Raw genomic sequence first — 19,364 nt, 5'->3', positions numbered from 1 at the left:
TCCATGCACAGATTCAGTATCCGCAGTAGACTAGTTTCTTTCCTTTCCATCTGTCTGAGTTCTGCCTAGAGTAATGTTAGACCCAAACTGTTAAAGAATTGTTCCTACTTTTGCTAAAGATTTCACCTCAAGAATTCAGTCAGGCAAGGTATATCCTTTCTGTTTTTCCCAGTGGTTTGTGATCATTTGCCTTTTTACCTTTTGTATGCTTTTGATGCACCATTTCCTCCTCTGTTAAGAAGCTTTGGAGACGTTTAATAAAGCTGTGGCCATTGAAATAGCTACCTTGAAGCTATTGACACTGCAATAAACAGTGGCACAATTATAACCTTTAATAGTTTGATAGGAATGAAATTTAAATTAGTTGGATTTTAGAAAGCTATTTTCCAGAGTAATTAGTTGTGCTAGATGAACCCTTCCAAGGGCCTTTTTAAATGTTGTTTAGTTCCAACAGAGATGTGAAATTCAATTTTAGTAATAATGGTTTGAAATGAATGTTGCCATGGAAACAGAATAGAAATGTGTAGTTCAATTGAATGTTCATGTAGAATAAATCCCCTACTAATTTCATTTGCTTAAAAACTGCTTGAAAGCAAGGAAATGTTGGCACTAAAAACAGCAACCATTTTATGTTTATTTTTAAAAGTATTATATAAGTGTGCAATGTACCTATACCAATGCTAAAACACTGTACCTTATGAAAAGCAGTTTATTGTGCATTGCACTTCAAATGATGGTAAATAGCAGAAAAGCCAAAGTAGGGAGCATTTGTGCATGCTTGCTTCATTTGTTTATTTAAAATATTTATACTCTGCCTTTCCTCAGTGTCCTTTAAGGAGGTTAATTAGTAAAATACAACACAATATAAACAGTACAAAGCTGTGTTTTCAGAGAAATGCTACCCCATGCAGCACAGGTTGAACTCCTATTTCTAGATCCCCTATTCTATTAACCAAGAGCATGTTGTCTTGTCTGGATTAAGTTGTAGTTTTCTAGCTATCATTCAGTCTATTACCAACTTCATACACTGGTTCAGCACTTCCACAGCTTCCCTGGAATTTGATGGAAAGCAGGGAAGGAGGGAGAGATGAGTGTCATCCATACATTGGTGGCACAGATTCCAAACATCTTTACGACATCCCAGCATGGCAGACAAACAAAAACCCAAGGGGGTGAGCAGGAGTCCTGCCCCCCCCCCGGAGCCTTTTTCTGTTGCATCTCCACACTGTTTTGCTTTTTATGATGACTTAAAAAATATTAATGTATAAAAAGGTAAAGGGGACGCAGGTGGCACTGTGGTCTAAACCACTGAGCCTAGGGCTTGCCAATCGGAAGGTCTGTGGTTCACATCCCCATGACGGGGTGTGCTCCTGTTGCTCAGTCCCAGCTCCTGCCAACCTAGCAGTTTGAAAGCACATCAAAGTGCAAGTAGATAAATAGGTACCACACTGGCAGGAAGGTAAACGGTGTTTCCATGCACTGCTCTGGTTTCGCCAGAAGCGGCTTAGTCATGCTGGCCACATGACCCAGAAAAACTGTCTGCAGACAAACGTCTGCTTCCTTGGCCAGTAAAGTGAGAGGAGCGCCGCAATTCCAGAGTCGTTCACAATGAATGTGAAATATTTATAGTTCCATTTAAACCTGTTTTGGCATTCCAGTTGGCCCTGTTCATATGTAGCCTTATCTAAGGAGCTGTTTACTCCATGTAGGATGTATATATAAGCAATTAACGCATCCAATCTCATAAAAAGCTATTTTGTAAGGCTTTTATATGAAACTATGAGTTGTTCAATAATGCAACTTCACAACTAATTTTAAATGAAAACAACTGTGTGTGGGCCTGCCAAAGATTCAGTTGAAGTATTTCTTGGTTTAAGAGATCTTCGAGCAAGTAATCTCTAGAGGACTGTTCTAAACTAATAGGCTTTCATTAATGGAACAATGCATTTAGTGTTTCTTGAAAAGGTTGGCATGGTTTTGTTTCATGTACCTTGACATATAAATAAGTAAGACAGATTTCAGTTCTGTGTCACTTCAGTTTACAAGAGGGTGTTGCTCCTGTATTAAAATAATATAATGTTCCTCAATATTTATACTCTGTTCACTGCACTGTTCATTTTAAGCAATAAGATTTATATCTTTATTATATTTTTAGAAGCCCAAGTGCAGAATGTGATGTGTTGTACAAAATTCAGTGTTCCACATTTTAGCTCTTATGGTGGCCAATAGGAGCTTGAAATATATGAGATAGTTGATTTTACTTGCAATGTTTTTGCAAATTTTCTGCAGGTGTGTTGGGAAATGGAGCTTGGGCTGAAGTCATCTATCTAAACTCACTTGCTAGGGAGTAACCCCATTGAACATAATAGGAATTGACTTTTAAGTAAATATGCATAGATTGCTTTGCAAGAGGGAAATTGATAACAGTAAATGGGAGGCATGAATTCATTCAAACCAAGTGCAGTCACTAAGTACTAGGGTGTAGGAGCTGATCTGCAAAACCTAATCCTAGTACCTCACATTTCCCTTCGAAGCTCAGCGTATTCTCTGCTTGTCTTCAGGCAGATCAGGGTTATGGTCTGCCTTAGCTTAGTAGATGTGGATCTGGTTTATGATGCATGCTGGCACGAGTATTTGAGGGCTGTCTCCGTCGATACCTTCTGACTCATGTTTTAAGTTCTGCACATGTGGTCCTACTAGTTCTGTCATTAGTGGACAAAAGCCCATGGCCTTTCTTCTGACAACAACCCATCTATGAAACTCCCTCCTGCTCAAGATCCAATTTCTCCCCACATTGGTGACATTAGGAATCGACTCAAAACATATTTGTTTTGCTAGACTTTTGATGGTTATGTGGAAATTGTAATAGAAATGTTTTGACTTTGTTCTGTTGTTGTTGATTTGTTCATGAATTTTAATTTCTCTGTGTGTGTTTGATTTGAGCGCAAGGAAGCAGTACCACACAAGGGCCTTACCTCTCATCCAGTGACAGCAGCTAGGATAGAAATTGCAGTGCAATGGAAAGAAGATCCCAATCTCCAGTGACATTGTGATTTTATACAGACAGACCTGAGGCATAGAAAGCTGCCCTATATCAAGATTATTTGCCCATGTAGCCATCTACTCTGACTGGCAAAGGCTTTCTAAGGTTTCAGATGGAAAAGTTTTTTCACCATCCACATAACCTGCTACCTGATCCTTTTCCTTTTCTGTTCTGTCTTTTCTATTGTAACTCTTTGGGTAGAGACTGTCTTGTATTTTTAATCTGTGCACTGCAGTTTATAAATGATTAATAATAATATAGTTTAGCTTCTCTTTATGTCAGTTTGTGAACCCTATATATATTATGGGAGTTTTGTCCCCAGTTTATAATTTTGTTCTTTACTCTTTCTCCTTTCTTTTTCTATTTTGTTCTATGTAGTAAATGTATCTTTCATTATTTGATGTAATATTGAAAACACCAAATAAAAATTAAAGATATGAAAAGAAAATTCATGGGCCATATCTCATGACTCTTAGAACTCTTAAGTAATGACTGAATAAGATTTCCAAGAAGTGTGTGGTGCCCTGCAGACTATTACTATTAACCCTAGAATAGTGGGCATCTGTCTGTCTCAAGAGACAATGGAGTGTGCCTCCGGGGGTGAAGTTAAACTGCTGTGTTAGCAGCACCAAAATGACCTGCCCATGGCACAAGCCTGGGCAGTATGTATGGAGGTCCGGGGCTACCCATGTCCCAAGAAGATTGTTGTTATGTCCCAAGGTTATCAGTCAGAGGGAATGCTTATTCTCTGGACCTGCTCCTTAAAACATAGTGCCTTCATTTATCTTTCTTCTTGCCACAAATTCCAAATTTTGCACAAGCCTTAAACACACTGATTCAGGGTTGAAAATGCAAATCCCTGTACAACATTTTTTTAAAAATCCACAAAGTAACGTAGCTTGTGCTACTTTCTGCAGACAAATAATTTATCTGGGTAGCTTTTGAGTGCTGAACGAAGCTTCCTCTGTTTGTTTTCTTTATATACTGTACTTCCTTTCTCCCACGCCACCCAAGGCAGTTTACATTTTTAAAGATACATAAATGCTACAGATGTTACAAAATAAAGAACAGGGTTCTCTCAGGAGCTGACAGCATGAGATTGCTAGCCTACGTCTCCTTGCTTCTGCTTTCCTTCAAGGACACAGAGCCCTTAAGTACCTCCAGAGAAAGGGGAGGCTACCCCAACTTATCTTAAGCAACTCTTTAGGAGTTGCTGTTATGTGCATCCTGACATGGACTTCTCCCCTTCTGCCTTTCTTCAAGGCACACAGGTCTTCACAAATTTAAGCTGGGGTTGTATGCTTGTTGTCTAGCCCACCACTGTTTCCATCACTGCAATGCCATACCTACCAGCACTCACTCCAGAGCCACAGTGGCAGCAGTTTCCTGCCGCAAGGTACTGAGACTGAAAAGAGGTAAAACTTCTTCGCAAAACTGGAGTGGGAAGTTACATAACAAGCAGTTCTTATTTTTCAGCATACATATCCACCTGCAGTTATACTTTACAAGGTCTCTGTCCCCATTAATATCAAGATGTTTTGTTTGTTAAACTTTGTAGGATCATTTCATGGAAGTAATTAGAAACCAAGAATTTTTATTGTTACCAGCCACTGAAATTGCAAAGCTTTTAGCAAGTGATGATATGAATATTCCAAATGAAGAGACCATCCTCAATGCATTGCTTACATGGGTGAGACATGATTTGGAACAAAGAAAGAAGGATCTCAGCAACCTCCTGGCATACATCAGGCTGCCATTACTTGCACCACAGGTAAATAAATGGCTGCAATCTGTATAGCTGTTCTTTCATCTTTCACCAATTGATACCAGTAAATTAAGGTGATATGGTTTGGTTGCCTCCCACTTGGAAACCTCTGCGTTCATGCAGGGAATCAGCTTACCATTAATACAGTGCCACCAGTAACACACTGTGGTAATGTAAGCTTTTAACAATTAGGGACTGGTTGCCCAGAGGACTATAGCTGAATTGGTTCTTTTATAAATAAATGTTTGTTTTGAACATCTTTCATATTTTACGTTTACTCAAGGTTCTTAAGACAAAGATTTTGTATATGGGTCTTGTGTAGGAAAAGAAACTACAGTGGTAGTTATGAACTTAATTCATTCTGGAGGTCCGTTCTTAATCTGAATCTGTTCTTAACTAGAGGCGTGCTTTCGCTAATGGGGCCTCTTGCTGCCGCTGTGCCACCAGCACACGATTTCCGTTCTAGGGCAAAGTTCTCAACTTGAGGTAACTCTTCCAGGTTAGCGGAGTTTGTAACCTGAAGAGTTTGTAACCTGAAGCGTTTGTAACTCGAGATACCACTGTAATTGCATCCATGGTTATTGTAGAGCAGGCACCCCCAAACTTCGGCTCTCCAGATGTTTTGGACTACAGTTCCCATCTTCCCCGACTACTGGTCCCGTTAGCTAGGGATCATGGGAGTTGTAGGTCAAAAAATCTGGAGGGCCGCAGTTTGGGGGTGCCTGTTCTAGAGCAGCGGTAGGGAAATTTTGGTTCTGTGGGGCAGATCTGTTTCAGGATTGACATCAAGGGGGGGAATTTGACATGTGGGCAGCCCCAGCTGTCAGATCACCTGATGTCACAATGTTGTCAGATGATTTGGCACTTTGAAGTTCTGATATCTGGACCTCCAAGCACTGTGCAGACAGCAAGGTGCATCTGCCGCCATCTCCAATCAGAAAGCAGATTTGCTTTCCTGTCCATCCTTGTTCCAGGAGTGATTTCCACTGAAACCACAGCTAAAATTGAGTGTGTGTGCCCCCCCCCCAATATTTTAGCAGGGGTTTCAATTATCAGGAAGCTGTTTGCACCAACTGATGCCTGGGGAGTTCAGTCCTGCTTTCTTCAGGAAAAGCCAAAGCTGGCCTGTATGCTGGAATTTCTCCATCCCTGTTACAGGGCAAGCCAGAGCACATTGTTTTCTCTTTACCCTGGCCTTCAAAACCAATTCCCAGGACAGCTTGCAAAAGAAAACCAAAATTTAGTAAAAAAAATTAAAGCTAATGAAGCAGCATATTCAAACATGATCCACCAAGATGAAGGTCACCTGCCATGAACATCTTTCTAAAAGTATGCCTTGTAGCATGTGATAATAAATAACAAGATGAAAGATGAAAAAATCTTTTTTAATAATTCCAGAAGCACCTTTAAGGTCAACTAAATATAAGCTTTCAAGGTATGAGCTTTTTGTGTAATACACACTTCATCAGATACTCATTACCAAACTAAAAACTATGGAGAGACCTGGTCTGAATAGAGATATTGGATTCATGTCCCATTATACATACTAAAGCTAATTTTGGTCATCTATCCCTTTAAAAATCCCTTGCCCTTCCCTATGGAATCAACTGCCATAACAGTCATCAACAGTTATAAGGTTGAAGTGACCTCTGCTTCAGAGTATCTGAAGATGATTTTTTCATCTTTCATCTTGTTATTTATTATGACTATGACAGATCAACATGGCTATCCACCTGAATTTGGAGCATGTGGTTGACAGTGACCAAGATCAAAACTAAGATAGGCACTATTCTGAATTATTAATGGTTTGCATACAGCAAATGTTACACACAACAAACTGAAGCAAGATTCACTAAATCAAGAATCACAATAATTTATTCAAAGGAGCCATAACATTATGAGAGAAGTGTTATGTTGCAGCCAGTACAGGTACGTTAGGAACAAAGCATGCCAAGTCAACCCTGACCAAGGTTTATTGGTCTTTGTTGAAGACTGACACAGTACAATGTGATTTCATTCTGTATTCTGTTCCATTCATTATAAAGTGTTATGGAGGATGGCAGTGGTTGGAGTCTAGCAACTAAATAGCAGTACTGTATAAAATTATCAGTGTATGTTTGAAATATTATAACAGGAAGAAAGACTTAAATGCTGTTCCAAATGTGCATGCACACATGAAAACCTGCGCACATGTAATTTCCTGTAACAGAACAAATAGAAGACTGGGTGTGTGTGTAAATTTTAATCAGGAAAACAGCCTTAGTACTGCAGTACTGATCCAAATGCCCACCCAGGGAAGGTATTGGCTAAACTTTAAAGAGACAGAAGTTGTGCTCATTTATCTCTGTAATCTTCTCTATCAAAGTGCCTGCATTTACGCAAACATTTTACTCTCTGTATTGATTGTAGTTGTGTTATTTTGGCATTTTATGTTCAGAATTTTCCTGTTGATTTATTCAAGTTCAGCACATCGTCTTCTTTTTTTCTAGTTTTTAGCAGATATGGAAAACAATGCACTCTTCAGAGATGACATTGAATGTCAAAAACTCATTATGGAAGCAATGAAATACCATCTGTTGCCAGAGAGGCGGCCCATGTTGCAAAGTCCTCGTACAAAACCTAGAAAATCTACAGTTGGTGTGTTGTTTGCAGTTGGAGGCATGGATGCGACTAAAGGTATGGATTATAGGATGTCTGTACTACAGATGAAAACACACATATCACTTCAAGAGTAGAAAGGCTAATTTGTGATAGGACTTACTTTCAGCTAGATAAAAGCCGGCTGTGACGATGCCTATTAGTTAGCATTTTGTAACTACCACCCTGTTCTATTCTCCCCCCTCACCTCCCCACAAAGGAAAATCTGTGAAGTGGCTATGCAACTGTGTTTAAAATATTTGTGGCTTATAGTAATAAGATTAAGTATGAACATATAAATGTATATGAACTACATAACCCCCCCTTCCTGTAAACCCACCTGAAATATATGGGGGTGGGGTTTGGGTGGGTGGAACTGAAGGGTTCAGCTTGCTGGTATGGATGTGTTCCATGAAAATTGCACACCTAGGCTTACAATATGGATGCAGAACTTCTGATTGCTCTTACAATCTCCTACCTTCCTTAACCTATTAAATGATCCTTGGAAACATAACCACATGGTGGCTGTTATGTTATTGGTGAAAGTATACCAGCCTTACCTTAATCAAGTTCAACAAGTTTGCCTGTTTTGATTAAGAAAAAATCCAAGTGAAAAAGAAGTTATTGTAAACTATTATATGATATGATTTCACCTCTGTGCACACAAATACTGTATTCAATGAAATAAGACAAAAAAATAATCCTAGAAATTAATGCTGTCAATAAAGGTGTATACATACAATGCTGTGTATTCGTAGTTTTAAAAAATCTGAAGCTATCTTAGTATATTTAAATAATTACTAGTTACTAAAGTATTTTATTAAAAAAATTATTGTAATGATTGCTTAAGTGACTTCTCATGCTGTGTTGAATATGGATTCTGAATATACAGCTGAACTTGCAGCACATTTTCTTTCTAGCTTCAGTTAGTATTTCATATTGCATGCATGAAGAAATTATATTAGACACATTGAGGAGAGAGCAAATATAAATTCCAGGAAAGTGAGACAGATCATTTGATACTAGATAGCTAAGTTCTACAAACTAGTTGATTTTATATCTGTCCATAAATTGTTAACATTCCGTTCAGATTTGGTAAGACAAAATATTTAGCAAATTATTATTTGAAACCTTTTTTATGTAATCGCTATTGACATCACATTTCAAGTACAGTATGCACTTTGAAACTACATGAGAACTAATGTAGTGTGTGTGTGTGTGTGTGTGTGTGTGTGTGTGTTTGGCAATAATTCTTTTTTAAAAGACATAATCAGATTGTTTATCATTATCTGAACCAAATCTATTGTATTTTTGTGGAAAGTGATCACAAAGATTTGAGTTTTTAAATTAATATTTTATATTACTGCTAAGGAGCAACAAGCATTGAAAAGTATGATCTCCGTACCAATATGTGGACTCCTGTAGCAAATATGAATGGAAGAAGACTACAATTTGGAGTAGCAGTATTAGATGATAAGTTGTATGTTGTTGGTGGTAGAGATGGACTGAAAACACTGAATACAGTGGAGTGTTACAACCCAAAAACAAAAACTTGGAGTGTGATGCCACCTATGTCCACACACCGACATGGTCTGGGTATGTATCTTTTTTTTATAACTAAAAGCAAGATATGTGGTGTGATCATCTCATTTCAATGAAATGCTTCCTTGAAAGTGCTACTTGGGCTTCTTTGATACACTCTATCAGTAGTAGGCAATTTGTAAGAGACAAAAATCAGGGGGGAACTTTAGGTTTTAATTTAATTTTCATCTCGAGCATTATGATTTCTTATTGCATGTAGGTATGTGCAGTTCTCTGAGACACTTTTTATACAGCATATTAGCTCCCCCCCCCCAAAAAAAATAATAATATTGAGATTGACTTTCCTTTGAAGAGTGGGAGAAAGTCACTGGACCTTCTTTTGACAGGAAGAAGACTAGAAACATTATAGCAGTCAAAACCTAATGCCTCCAAAACCAAGAGACCATCTCCCCCCCCCCCCATTTTCCCGTTTCATTAATTTTGAGTGAGGGACTGAAGAGTTTTCATATTTTTAATTTGCAGTTGCCGAATGGGGATATTATAGAAATATTGTGATATGTCTGCTTGTCAAGGCTCAAGTGTTTCTCTGTTCCTGTACAACTGTGGGGCGAAATTATCAGGATTCTTAGATGAGGTGATCAATTACAGTAGGCAGGCATTCCCGAGAGGCAGTTTATCCATCCCCATAAACACTGCAGCCTTGGCTCCTTTGGCAGAAAATAAATGAATTAATTACTAAAGGAATGGATGTTCCTTTGAAAATATGTTGTAATGTGGTTGGAGAGTGGATGGGCAAGATGTTGAATGTATTGTAGGATGCCTTTCAATAGTTTGGCCAGTGTTCCATCCGAGTCTCAAAATACTCTGTAGAATCCCTAGTTCTGATTTCCTCATCAGAAAAATAGATGAGGAAATCATTTTTGAAAATGTGACCGTTTGAAACCACTGCAGTATGTCATATACAATTGGGCCATTTCACATTTTGAAATAATAGTGTTTTCTTTACTCGAAGGGGTGGCAGTACTGGAAGGTCCTATGTATGCTGTAGGGGGACATGATGGCTGGAGCTATCTGAATACTGTCGAAAGATGGGATCCACAGGCACGTCAGTGGAACTTTGTGGCTAGCATGTCAACCCCAAGGAGCACAGTGGGTGTAGCAGTATTAAGTGGAAAGTAAGTAAGACTAAAGACAGAAATAAGGGCAAATATTCCATAACATTATACTGTACTCAAAACTCATTTATAAAGGAAATTTAGTAACATTGGAATGATGTCATCTACCAGAAGGACAGAGTGTTAGGCTTTTGAATGATGCTGTGTATGCATGTTTTTGTCCTATCCACTTCTTGTTAACATATTCATTGCGTATCAGGAAACAACCAGTGCTCATTATATTCTTCCTCTTGGATGTTGAATAGTTTCAGGACTGCAGTCAGGACTTCTTTTGTCCTAGAAATGGTTCCAGTAATTTGACTTAGTCAAATCTAGCAATGTATTTTTAATAACAAATTGATAATGCTGTATAAAATCTTAACTCAAACAATGGTAACATAAGCAATTGTCTTTAGCAGTAAGATGGCTGAAGAGAAACTGACAATTTTATTCATTTTAGGAAAGAAAATCAACAAGTATCTGTTATTGTTTTTTTCTGAGAAATATTACTCCTTCCTTGACGTGTTGGAATAGCTATTATTGTCGGAAACCCTCTTACTATGTATTTTTTTATATGCTGCACTTTTTCCTAAATTACTGTATATGCTTCCTTTTTTGATATTTTTTAATTGTTTTGCATCTTTGTTTATTTAGAAATAGAAAAGGACCACACAAGTAATGGGATGAAAAATGTAACATATATAAAACTTTCAAATCTGTTGTATAAATTAGCCCATAAATGTGGTTAGAATTACAGTATTACTTTCAGATTTAAATGCAACATCAAAGGACAAGCAGCAGCACCTAATGAGGTGGAAATGAATTGAGACAAAGCTGTTGTTTAAAACTGCTACTTTGTTACCAAGAAATTATAGGTAGGTTTTAAGAGAAGCATCAGAAAATGGGTGAGACTTACTCTTTCAGAAATAGGATCCCAAGAGAGTTCTCTTTGAAACAAAGGCAGCAGCAGATTTTGTTGCCCCTGAGGAAGATTGTAAAGTGTTAGACTTAATGCTATTTTTATTCTGCAGTAAGCCATCTAATTCAATGCCTGCTTGAATCTTTTGTGTGTGTGTTTAGTTTTTCTAGCATGTATTTGTATGCTTACAGACTATATGCAGTTGGTGGTCGAGATGGAAGTTCTTGTCTCAAATCTGTAGAATGCTTTGATCCTCATACTAACAAGTGGACACTCTGTGCTCAGATGTCAAAACGAAGAGGTGGCGTTGGGGTAACCACCTGGAATGGGTTTCTCTATGCTATTGGAGGCCATGATGCACCAGCTTCTAACTTGACATCCAGGCTGTCTGACTGTGTGGAAAGGTATTAACACAATAAAGTGTTGCTATGAAGATACTTAAGGTTCTTGCTGTCATCCTAAAATTATCTGCATTTAACACTTGAGCATATACCGGTAGTGCAGGAGGATGCAGAAGAGGTGGTAAAAAGTAAAAGATACAGCTTATTTAGAAGCAATTGATTTGGAGTATTTCTGCAATGTTAGCACTTTTTATAGAACAGTAGCAAAAGCCCCCATTTAGAGAGATTTGGCATGGGCCAGGGTTTGTGTTTTACCACAACTGGAGATTTGAAGTGTAGCTTTGGGCAACATGCTGTTAACCAAAATGATAGTAGTAAAAATCCACCAACTTGGATCAGAATGTCAGTAAATAAAGATATTAGTTAACCAAAACAGAAGTGCAAATTCTATGGAGAATATTAATTTTAAAAATAAAGCAGCAAATAAGAAAATACATGAGAGATGTCAAATTCTATAATTTGTTTTCAGAAGCAGTCTGCAACAAGAGAATCTATCATAGTTCTCACCCAGCTCAGATGTAGATTCCTGGCTTGCTAAGTCACAGTATAGTAAGCTAGCAATGAGCACCAGGCCTGTGCTTTCATTCCTCTGCTCTCCTGTTTGTATTTACCGTATATTCCGGCGTATAAGACGACTGGGCGTATAAGACGACCCCCAACTTTTCCAGTTAAAATATAGAGTTTGGGATATACTCACTGTATAAGAAATACGACCCGGCGTATAAGACGACCCCTGACTTTTGAGAAGATTTTCCTGGGTTAAAAAGTAGTCTTATACGCAGGAATATACTGTATATCTTGGTTAGCTTAGAACTACAGTTCTCCATTATGTCCAAAATGGGGAGACGCGACTCAATGTCTGAAAACATTATGTTGTGCCATGACATTAAACCACAGATCTTCATTTTGGACAAAATGGGGAAATGTGGATTAAGCTGATTCGGATAAATGTGTTAAGAAGGGGTAGGATGAACATGTTCTCAATTTGAGAAATAGCTTGCCCGGGAATGCGCTTCCAAACAGGGTCTGTGTATGTGTAAAAAGGGTACCAACAGTGATAGAAAGCAAAAGATATAGGTGAAGTTGCAATGAATCTGTCAGAAGAAGTTCTGAAATACTATAATGGCGTGTGGAGTAACAGGAAAAATTAGAATAGCATATATAATACTCTCTTGGCAGAACTTCACACATATGGAATTAACCCTTACACTGTTGTTTTTAATTTAGGTATGATCCCAAAACTGATATGTGGACTGCCGTAGCTTCCATGAGCATCAGTAGAGATGCAGTGGGAGTCTGCCTTCTTGGAGACAGATTGTATGCTGTTGGGGGATATGATGGTCAGACCTACCTTAACACAGTGGAGTCTTATGACCCCCAGACAAATGAGTGGACACAGGTATTGATTAAGGTTTGGAGGGTTCATACAACCATGGTGGGTTGAATTTCTGGCATCTTCTGTTCAAGGTGCTCCCATAGCAAGTCTGGCTGGCGGAGCTCTCTGTGACCTTGGGAGGGCCACTCCAAGTCATAGTAGACAATAGCAGGCAGTTGGCTCCATCACCTCAGTTAATAGAAGGCAACATCAGTGTTCAAATGTTGACGTTTTTAAGAGTAATCTCAGCCTTTTTTGGAAGCCTGCCTTCAGCTCAAATTCAGTCATTCCAGGTGACTTTATATGAGTGAGTGAAACCATGTGTAAATAAGAATCACAGAACTGCAGAGCCGAAAGGTACCTTGAGGGTCATCTAGTCCAAACCCCTGCAATGCAGGAATCTTTTGCCCAATGTGGGGCTTGAACCTATGACCCAGAAATTAAGAGTTTCATGCTCTACTGACTGAACCACCCATCATGAACAAACAGACGTCTGATTGTTCTGCTACTTCCTGTTCCCCTCTACATATGATTAAGCAGCATGTCAAACATCTTCTTTTCCTGATGCAACCAAGTCTCTGTCCTTTCCTAGATGCTTTCTGAAAGGTGGAAGAAAAGGGAAATACAATTATTTAAATTGGGAAGTACTGGAACTCAAGCCTACCAAAAAACTGATTCCATATCTCAAATATTCATAATCTGTATGTGACATAGATATGTGGTGAAAGCATTCTACATATATGCCGAATCGCTTGCATTTTTATCCAGCAAACCTTACCATCTGCTACAGGATAGGTAGCCACTTCATACCCAGTGGCTACCACTGGAAAGTGCAAATGAAATCTAAACTTAGAAGTTGCTCTTTTTGTTCTAGCTAAGTAATCAAGTTTTTCTCTGTAAACCCAGCAGAATAATTCTAATGTGGGGGGACCTCACGCCAAGGGGCTAAATGCAGTTGTCCAAGCCTCTCTCTGGCCACAGCTCCTCCTTGGCCATGCATCCTCCATGTTTTTGCCTGGATGGAATATGTCCTTGAACTCTGTTAATGCCTCTTTCTTGCCTGAATTGAACAACAGAGTTGCTCTGTTTTACCTCTGGAAAGAATAACTTTCTAACAGTAAGAGCTGTTAGTGGAACAGACTCCCTTGGGAAGTGGTAGAGTCTCTCCTTCCTTGGAGGTTTTTAAACAGGTTGAATGGCCACCTGCCACATATGCTTTAGCTGAGAGTCCTGCATTGCAGGGGGTTGGACTAGTTGACCGCTGGGGTCCCTTCCAACTCTATGATTCTGTGATCCTAACCATGGCTGGAATATGGCCCCTGAAATCCTAGAAGGTAGTGTACCCTTGACCTGATGTATGCAAAAGGTGACATAAAAAGTATAATCTTCCTGTCCCTGCTGACAGGAAACCTATGCACTGTATTAATATCCTGCTCCATCATATATATATATGATGCCCACTCTCCATCGACCCCCACCACCCCGGAGATCCCGCCCACCCCGGAGATCCCGCCGCTACCACAGAGCAGGCCGCACCAAGACCAGCCCCATCCCCATCCCGCGCATGCCCTGGAGATCACCACCATCCAGGGAGCAGGCCGCACACGCCCCGGAGATCGTGCCACCGCCAGGGAGCAGGCTGCCCCCACAGCAGGCCACTCCCTGCCCCAGGAGACCACCACCGTCCAGGGAGCAGGCCGCTCCACAGTCCTCGCCCGCCTCGGAGATCGTGCCTCCTCCAGGGAGCAGGCCGCCCCCAGAGCAGGCCGCTCCCCATCCCTCGCTGCCCCAGGAACCACCTCTGTCCAGGGAGCCAGGCCACTCCACTGCCACATGAGACCTAGACCTCCCAGGGAGGCAGGCTTCTCTGTACCCCTCACCACCACACCAAATCCTCCTCAAAGTGAGGGACAGACCGGACGAACCTGGCCCACACCTCCGCCGTACCCGCCCCGTGAGCCAGGCCAGGCCAGACCCCGACACCACCGCCTCCACAACAGAGGCCGGAATACCCGCCTCCTCCCCTACCACCAAACAGACCAGACCACACCGACAACCCCACCCCATCAGAGGTAGACCAGACCCCGCCGGGAGTCACAGGGATGAACCGGGGGGATGCAGGGTGGGGGGTGAGGGGAGTCACAGGCATGAACTGAGGGGTGGGGGGAGGAGGGGGTACAGGCCAGACCACACTGACAACCCCACCGCATCAGAGGTAGACCAGACCCCGGCGGGAGTCACAGGGATGAACCGGGGGGATGGGGGGTGGGGGGGAGTCACAGGCATGAACTGAGGGGTGGGGGGAGGAGGGGGTACAGGAAGGGGGATCAAAACAGTCACAGGCATATGCCGGCCGATTGGGGGAAGGAGGGACCACTGCAACGCGTGGCAGGGTACAGCTAGTAATTTATATAATTGAGCTTCGACATTATATTTAAAAAATGATGGGGTTGAGTGCAGGTGACCTCTGCCTCAAATTAAGCGCTGATTGAGAAATAGGTAGCAAGTGATTTGTTCTCTTGCTCAACATTCATATTACTGAGGCTCTATATTTTTGAAATAAGATATTTGTGACTCTGGCAAGCGTGCTTTGTCACTGACCTTTTTCTACCTTCTTCTCACCATTACAGGTTGCACCATTGTGCCTCGGAAGAGCTGGGGCATGTGTCGTGACTGTAAAGCTCTAATTACAAATATATCCTTCTTTTCTATAGACTTGGGGGGGGTGCCCCCAAGTTACTAAATTATAATCATATAAGGTACTTTGTTAGCTAAAATGTTTTTAATTAAAAACGGACCAACATTATGCACTTTAAAAAAAATGAGTAATGCAATTTATGTACATTTATTTGTCATGGAATACTCTGCAGCCAGCTGGCAGGATGCATTAGAATGCAGCAACTGAAAAATAATTGGCGCTTAGAAATTTTGGTTCTTGCTCTAGGAGGCCCTGAGCTCTTTGCTGTAATAAGCCTGGGCACAGTACCACTTCCTTTCCATTTCCATATATGTTTTTGGCATGTTCAGGATGCAGGTAGTGGCATTGCTTTCATTCCAAATAATTTGTCTTGTCTATTGGAATATTATTATTACTATTTTTACATGGTACAAAGACAAACCAAATGCAGACGGAATCAGAGTATCAAGGGTACCTCTTGCGTGGGAAATGCTATACATTTGATGCTTGAACTCTTCTCACCACAGCTGACATTTTGCAGCCTTTGTTTTTTAACCAAAGCCTCACTTTAATTATTGTCTTAGTATGCTATGGAAGTGTTTGTTCTATAGGATACTTTCTTGAAGAGCTTTTCAGTATCCATCACACTTACTGGATTTTCTAATATTTTATGGAACTTTCTCTATTCTATAAATATTTATATATAATTTCATCTTTCTGAGCTTGATTGCAGTTTCACTGAGTGGATCTCTTCCTGAAAGTAATTCAGAAGTTGGAGTTGGGGGGTGCATTCTAATGCATCGATAAAAGTGACTTTCATTTGTGGTTTCTGAAGCATTCCATGATCTGAAATTATATGTAGCTAAGTTTAATTTACTTTGAAAGAGGAGTTTGCACAAATCTTAATACACTTTTATAAGGTGAAAACTCGTGCCATTTTTAGCAAGTGTTCCTTTAGCAAAAAGTGGGCATTACCCTACAACTGGTGCATCCTTTCAGGGTGCTCAGCTACTTCCACAAAGACTTTCCAAGGATCAGACTTGCGTAACTAAATTATTTAATACTGTAATAGATTTTCTTTAGTATTTGCCTTATGTTGACTTGTTACACTACTCAGAATTACTTGGGTGTTCCAAGTGGTAAATGAAACTTTTATATTTTCTTTTGTGCCTTGTTTCTTACGTGTTCAAATATGTTTATGTAACATTCTGTTATCCTTTATCTTGAAAAAATCTGAATATGTAAACTCGAGGATTTCTTTTTTCCTGAAAGTAAATGGAATGTGTCTGATGAATAGTCTTTGCACACTTGTAATTTTTTAATACAGTTCTGAACTTTGAAGTTCACAATTAACTATTAGTTTAAAGGGGAAGTGGCATTCTACTTCAGTGTATAAGTCCTGTCCTGTTTGTTATAATTTTACAAATGATTTTGTGATGCCTTATTCATATAAGTAATCAATTACACACACACAAATGATAATAACCAATACCCAAATTTAGCAAGGGGTGAGTTGGCATGAGGTAATTAAGTGTTATGACTGTCTTACATTAAACATGTTTGGTAAAAAAATGCATTGGCATAAATATACACGTATAAGGTTAGTTGTCCAAAACCAGATGTTTGCAGAATCCAATGTATACATGTGGAAAAGGTTCCCCAAAACACTGCTCTAAATTATATAGGGTCATCTACTTTATCAAAACAGAAGGGTGGCACCTGTGATGGAGCAGCTGCAAAAAAACACACTATTGGCACTGCAGAAGCATGTCACTTGGGCTAAATTCTCCTGCCATCTATTAATGGCAGAAGGCCAAGTCTTCAAGCAGTGGTCACTACTCCGGTTACACATTCTGGGTTGTGACTGCACCCAGGTTTTGATATCTAGATAACTTCTTATGTAGTTTTACCTTCAGCAATCTTAGCCACAATTTTTTTTAATGCATTGAAAACAACATTGATCTAAGGGTTCATCTACACTGGAGTTTAATGTGGATTTGAAGCTGCTTTTATGTCTTCCCTCTTCCACCACAGCAACCACATGACATAGGTCTAATCCAAGTGGCAGCCCATACCCTCCCTCCAGGACATTTGGATTTTCCAGATCTATGGATAATTCATTAAGGGAAGAAAATATATCACAAAACTAGTCTCATTCAGCCCGTTTAGAAAATGGGCGCTAGAGGTGCGACGGGGCCGCGGCCTTCCCTCCCTTTCTGCGCTCGGCCGCGGGGCGCGCTGGAAATGCAATTAAACAAAATCGCTCTCCCGCCGTGTCCCGCGGCCAAGCGCAGGGAGGGAGGGAAGGCCCCGTCCCCGTCGCTCCTCCCACGGGCCAGGTAGGGTTGTCAGGAGGAGGAGGAGGCGGACCAAGATGGTGGCATTGGGTCGGGGTCCGGGGCCGCCACCGCGGCGGGAGCCGGACTGGGCTGCCGCCGCGGCAGCCCCAGAGCCCGGTGCCGCCATCTTGGTCCGCCGCCGCAGGGAAAGGGAGGCAGAGGGTTGAGGGGGGGGAGAGAGCACGTGTGTGTACGTCCCTCCTCTTCGTCCAGTCCCTGTGTCCGTGGGGCACATGCGCATTAGTGCGGACACAGGGACTGGACGCAGAGACACGGGGACTTTATTATATAGGATTCAGGCTGCTTACTCTTTAGTCAGGACAGTGTAGCTTAACTCTTTTTTTATACTGGCGGCCGCAGGGAAACGGTAGGCGGGAACATTCATAGAGGCATCTTTGGGGCCTGATCCGGAGGCTAGGGCATTGACTGGCTTCCCCCGCGGACTGAAGGGCGTGTTGTGGCGACACCGCTGCCTCCCCCGGGGGCCGCGGAAGGACCCTGCACCCGGCGTCCCCTGCCAGTGCCCTCCCGTTCACCCCCGCTAGCTCTGCCCTGGAGGCCTGTCGGTGGGGCAGCTGGTGACCTTCCCTCCCTGCCCCTGCCCCCGTCTCTGCCTGTCTCCCTCGCTCTGTCCCTCCATGGGCGCGGTGAGCAGGGGGAGACCGAGCCCCGTTGCCAGCTGCGCTCACTCCGCACAGCCCCAGCCCAGCAGCTGCTTTGCCACCGCCACCCGGGCGCCCATCATGGAGGTGGCCATGATCCACCTCCTCCCTCAGGCCTGGCCTCGCCAGCAGTGCGCTTGCGTGGCGGGGAGCACAGACGCGCTGGGCCCGGCGGGCCGCTTCTCTCCTCACTGCAGCCCAGCTGAGGCAGGCAAACAGGAGGGACGCGGCTGACAATGTTCGGTGCCCCTTCTGGGCCCATGCTGGGCGAGCGCCGGAAGCCGGGCTCGTGTCGGAGCGGAGGGCAGCTTGGCGTTGCCAGGGGCCGGGTCGTGGCGGGCCAGGAGCGCGTCCTGCTCGGCTTGGGCGGCTGCGGCAGCACCTGGCTGGAGAAGGCACGAGGAGGGGCCATACAGGGGAAAGGAGGGGGGAGGGAGGGGAAAAACCCGGACGGACGGCAGAGACGGATGGCTAGAGCGGCCGTCTTCGTCTGGGCGAGGCCTCTCTGCGCAACTCAGGCTTCAGGGCTCTGTGGTTTAGCTGCAGCGGTTGGTCGGCTGGGAGAAGCCTGGCAAGCGGGGTTGTTATGGCGGGCAAGGAAGAGGCTGGGGACGCGGAGAAGGTAAATGAGCTGGGAGCGGAGGCAAGGTGCCGTCGGCAAGCTCCGTGGCGGCTGCTTATGGCCTCCCTCGTGTTCGTTGGCTGTGTGGGCGGAGGAAGGGGCTGCGGCTTCTCTAACGGGAGCGGCTTTTGTGCTGTCAGCAGCTTTGAGCCGAGTGGCGATGCGAGAGGGGAGTGCGTGAGCGAGCGCTGGCGAGCGCTCTGCGTCCAATCCCTGTGTCCATGGGGC

At 42.3% G+C, this 19,364-nt stretch overlaps 1 protein-coding gene across 2 annotated transcripts in view; it reads left to right on the top strand.

Moving 5' to 3' along the window:
- KLHL5 (kelch like family member 5) overlaps nucleotides 1-16,807 on the top strand; it is a 50,196-nt gene extending 33,389 nt beyond the window's left edge. For both annotated transcript variants that reach the window (XM_035111896.2, XM_035111895.2), the window contains 7 exons: nucleotides 4,602-4,814; nucleotides 7,298-7,484; nucleotides 8,817-9,041; nucleotides 10,000-10,162; nucleotides 11,252-11,464; nucleotides 12,689-12,860; nucleotides 15,467-16,807. In XM_035111896.2, the coding sequence (XP_034967787.1) occupies nucleotides 4,602-4,814; nucleotides 7,298-7,484; nucleotides 8,817-9,041; nucleotides 10,000-10,162; nucleotides 11,252-11,464; nucleotides 12,689-12,860; nucleotides 15,467-15,523 (1,230 nt within the window). In that variant the 3' untranslated portion in view covers nucleotides 15,524-16,807. The remainder of the gene's footprint in view (nucleotides 1-4,601; nucleotides 4,815-7,297; nucleotides 7,485-8,816; nucleotides 9,042-9,999; nucleotides 10,163-11,251; nucleotides 11,465-12,688; nucleotides 12,861-15,466) is intronic.
- Nucleotides 16,808-19,364: the final 2,557 nt, after the last annotated feature.

Source organism: Zootoca vivipara, chromosome 9 (genome assembly GCF_963506605.1).
Source record: "Zootoca vivipara chromosome 9, rZooViv1.1, whole genome shotgun sequence".
In the NCBI taxonomy this organism is placed as follows: domain Eukaryota; kingdom Metazoa; phylum Chordata; class Lepidosauria; order Squamata; family Lacertidae; genus Zootoca; species Zootoca vivipara.
Note: the sequence above shows the minus strand (reverse complement) of the source record. Positions and strands in the feature narration are given on the sequence as shown.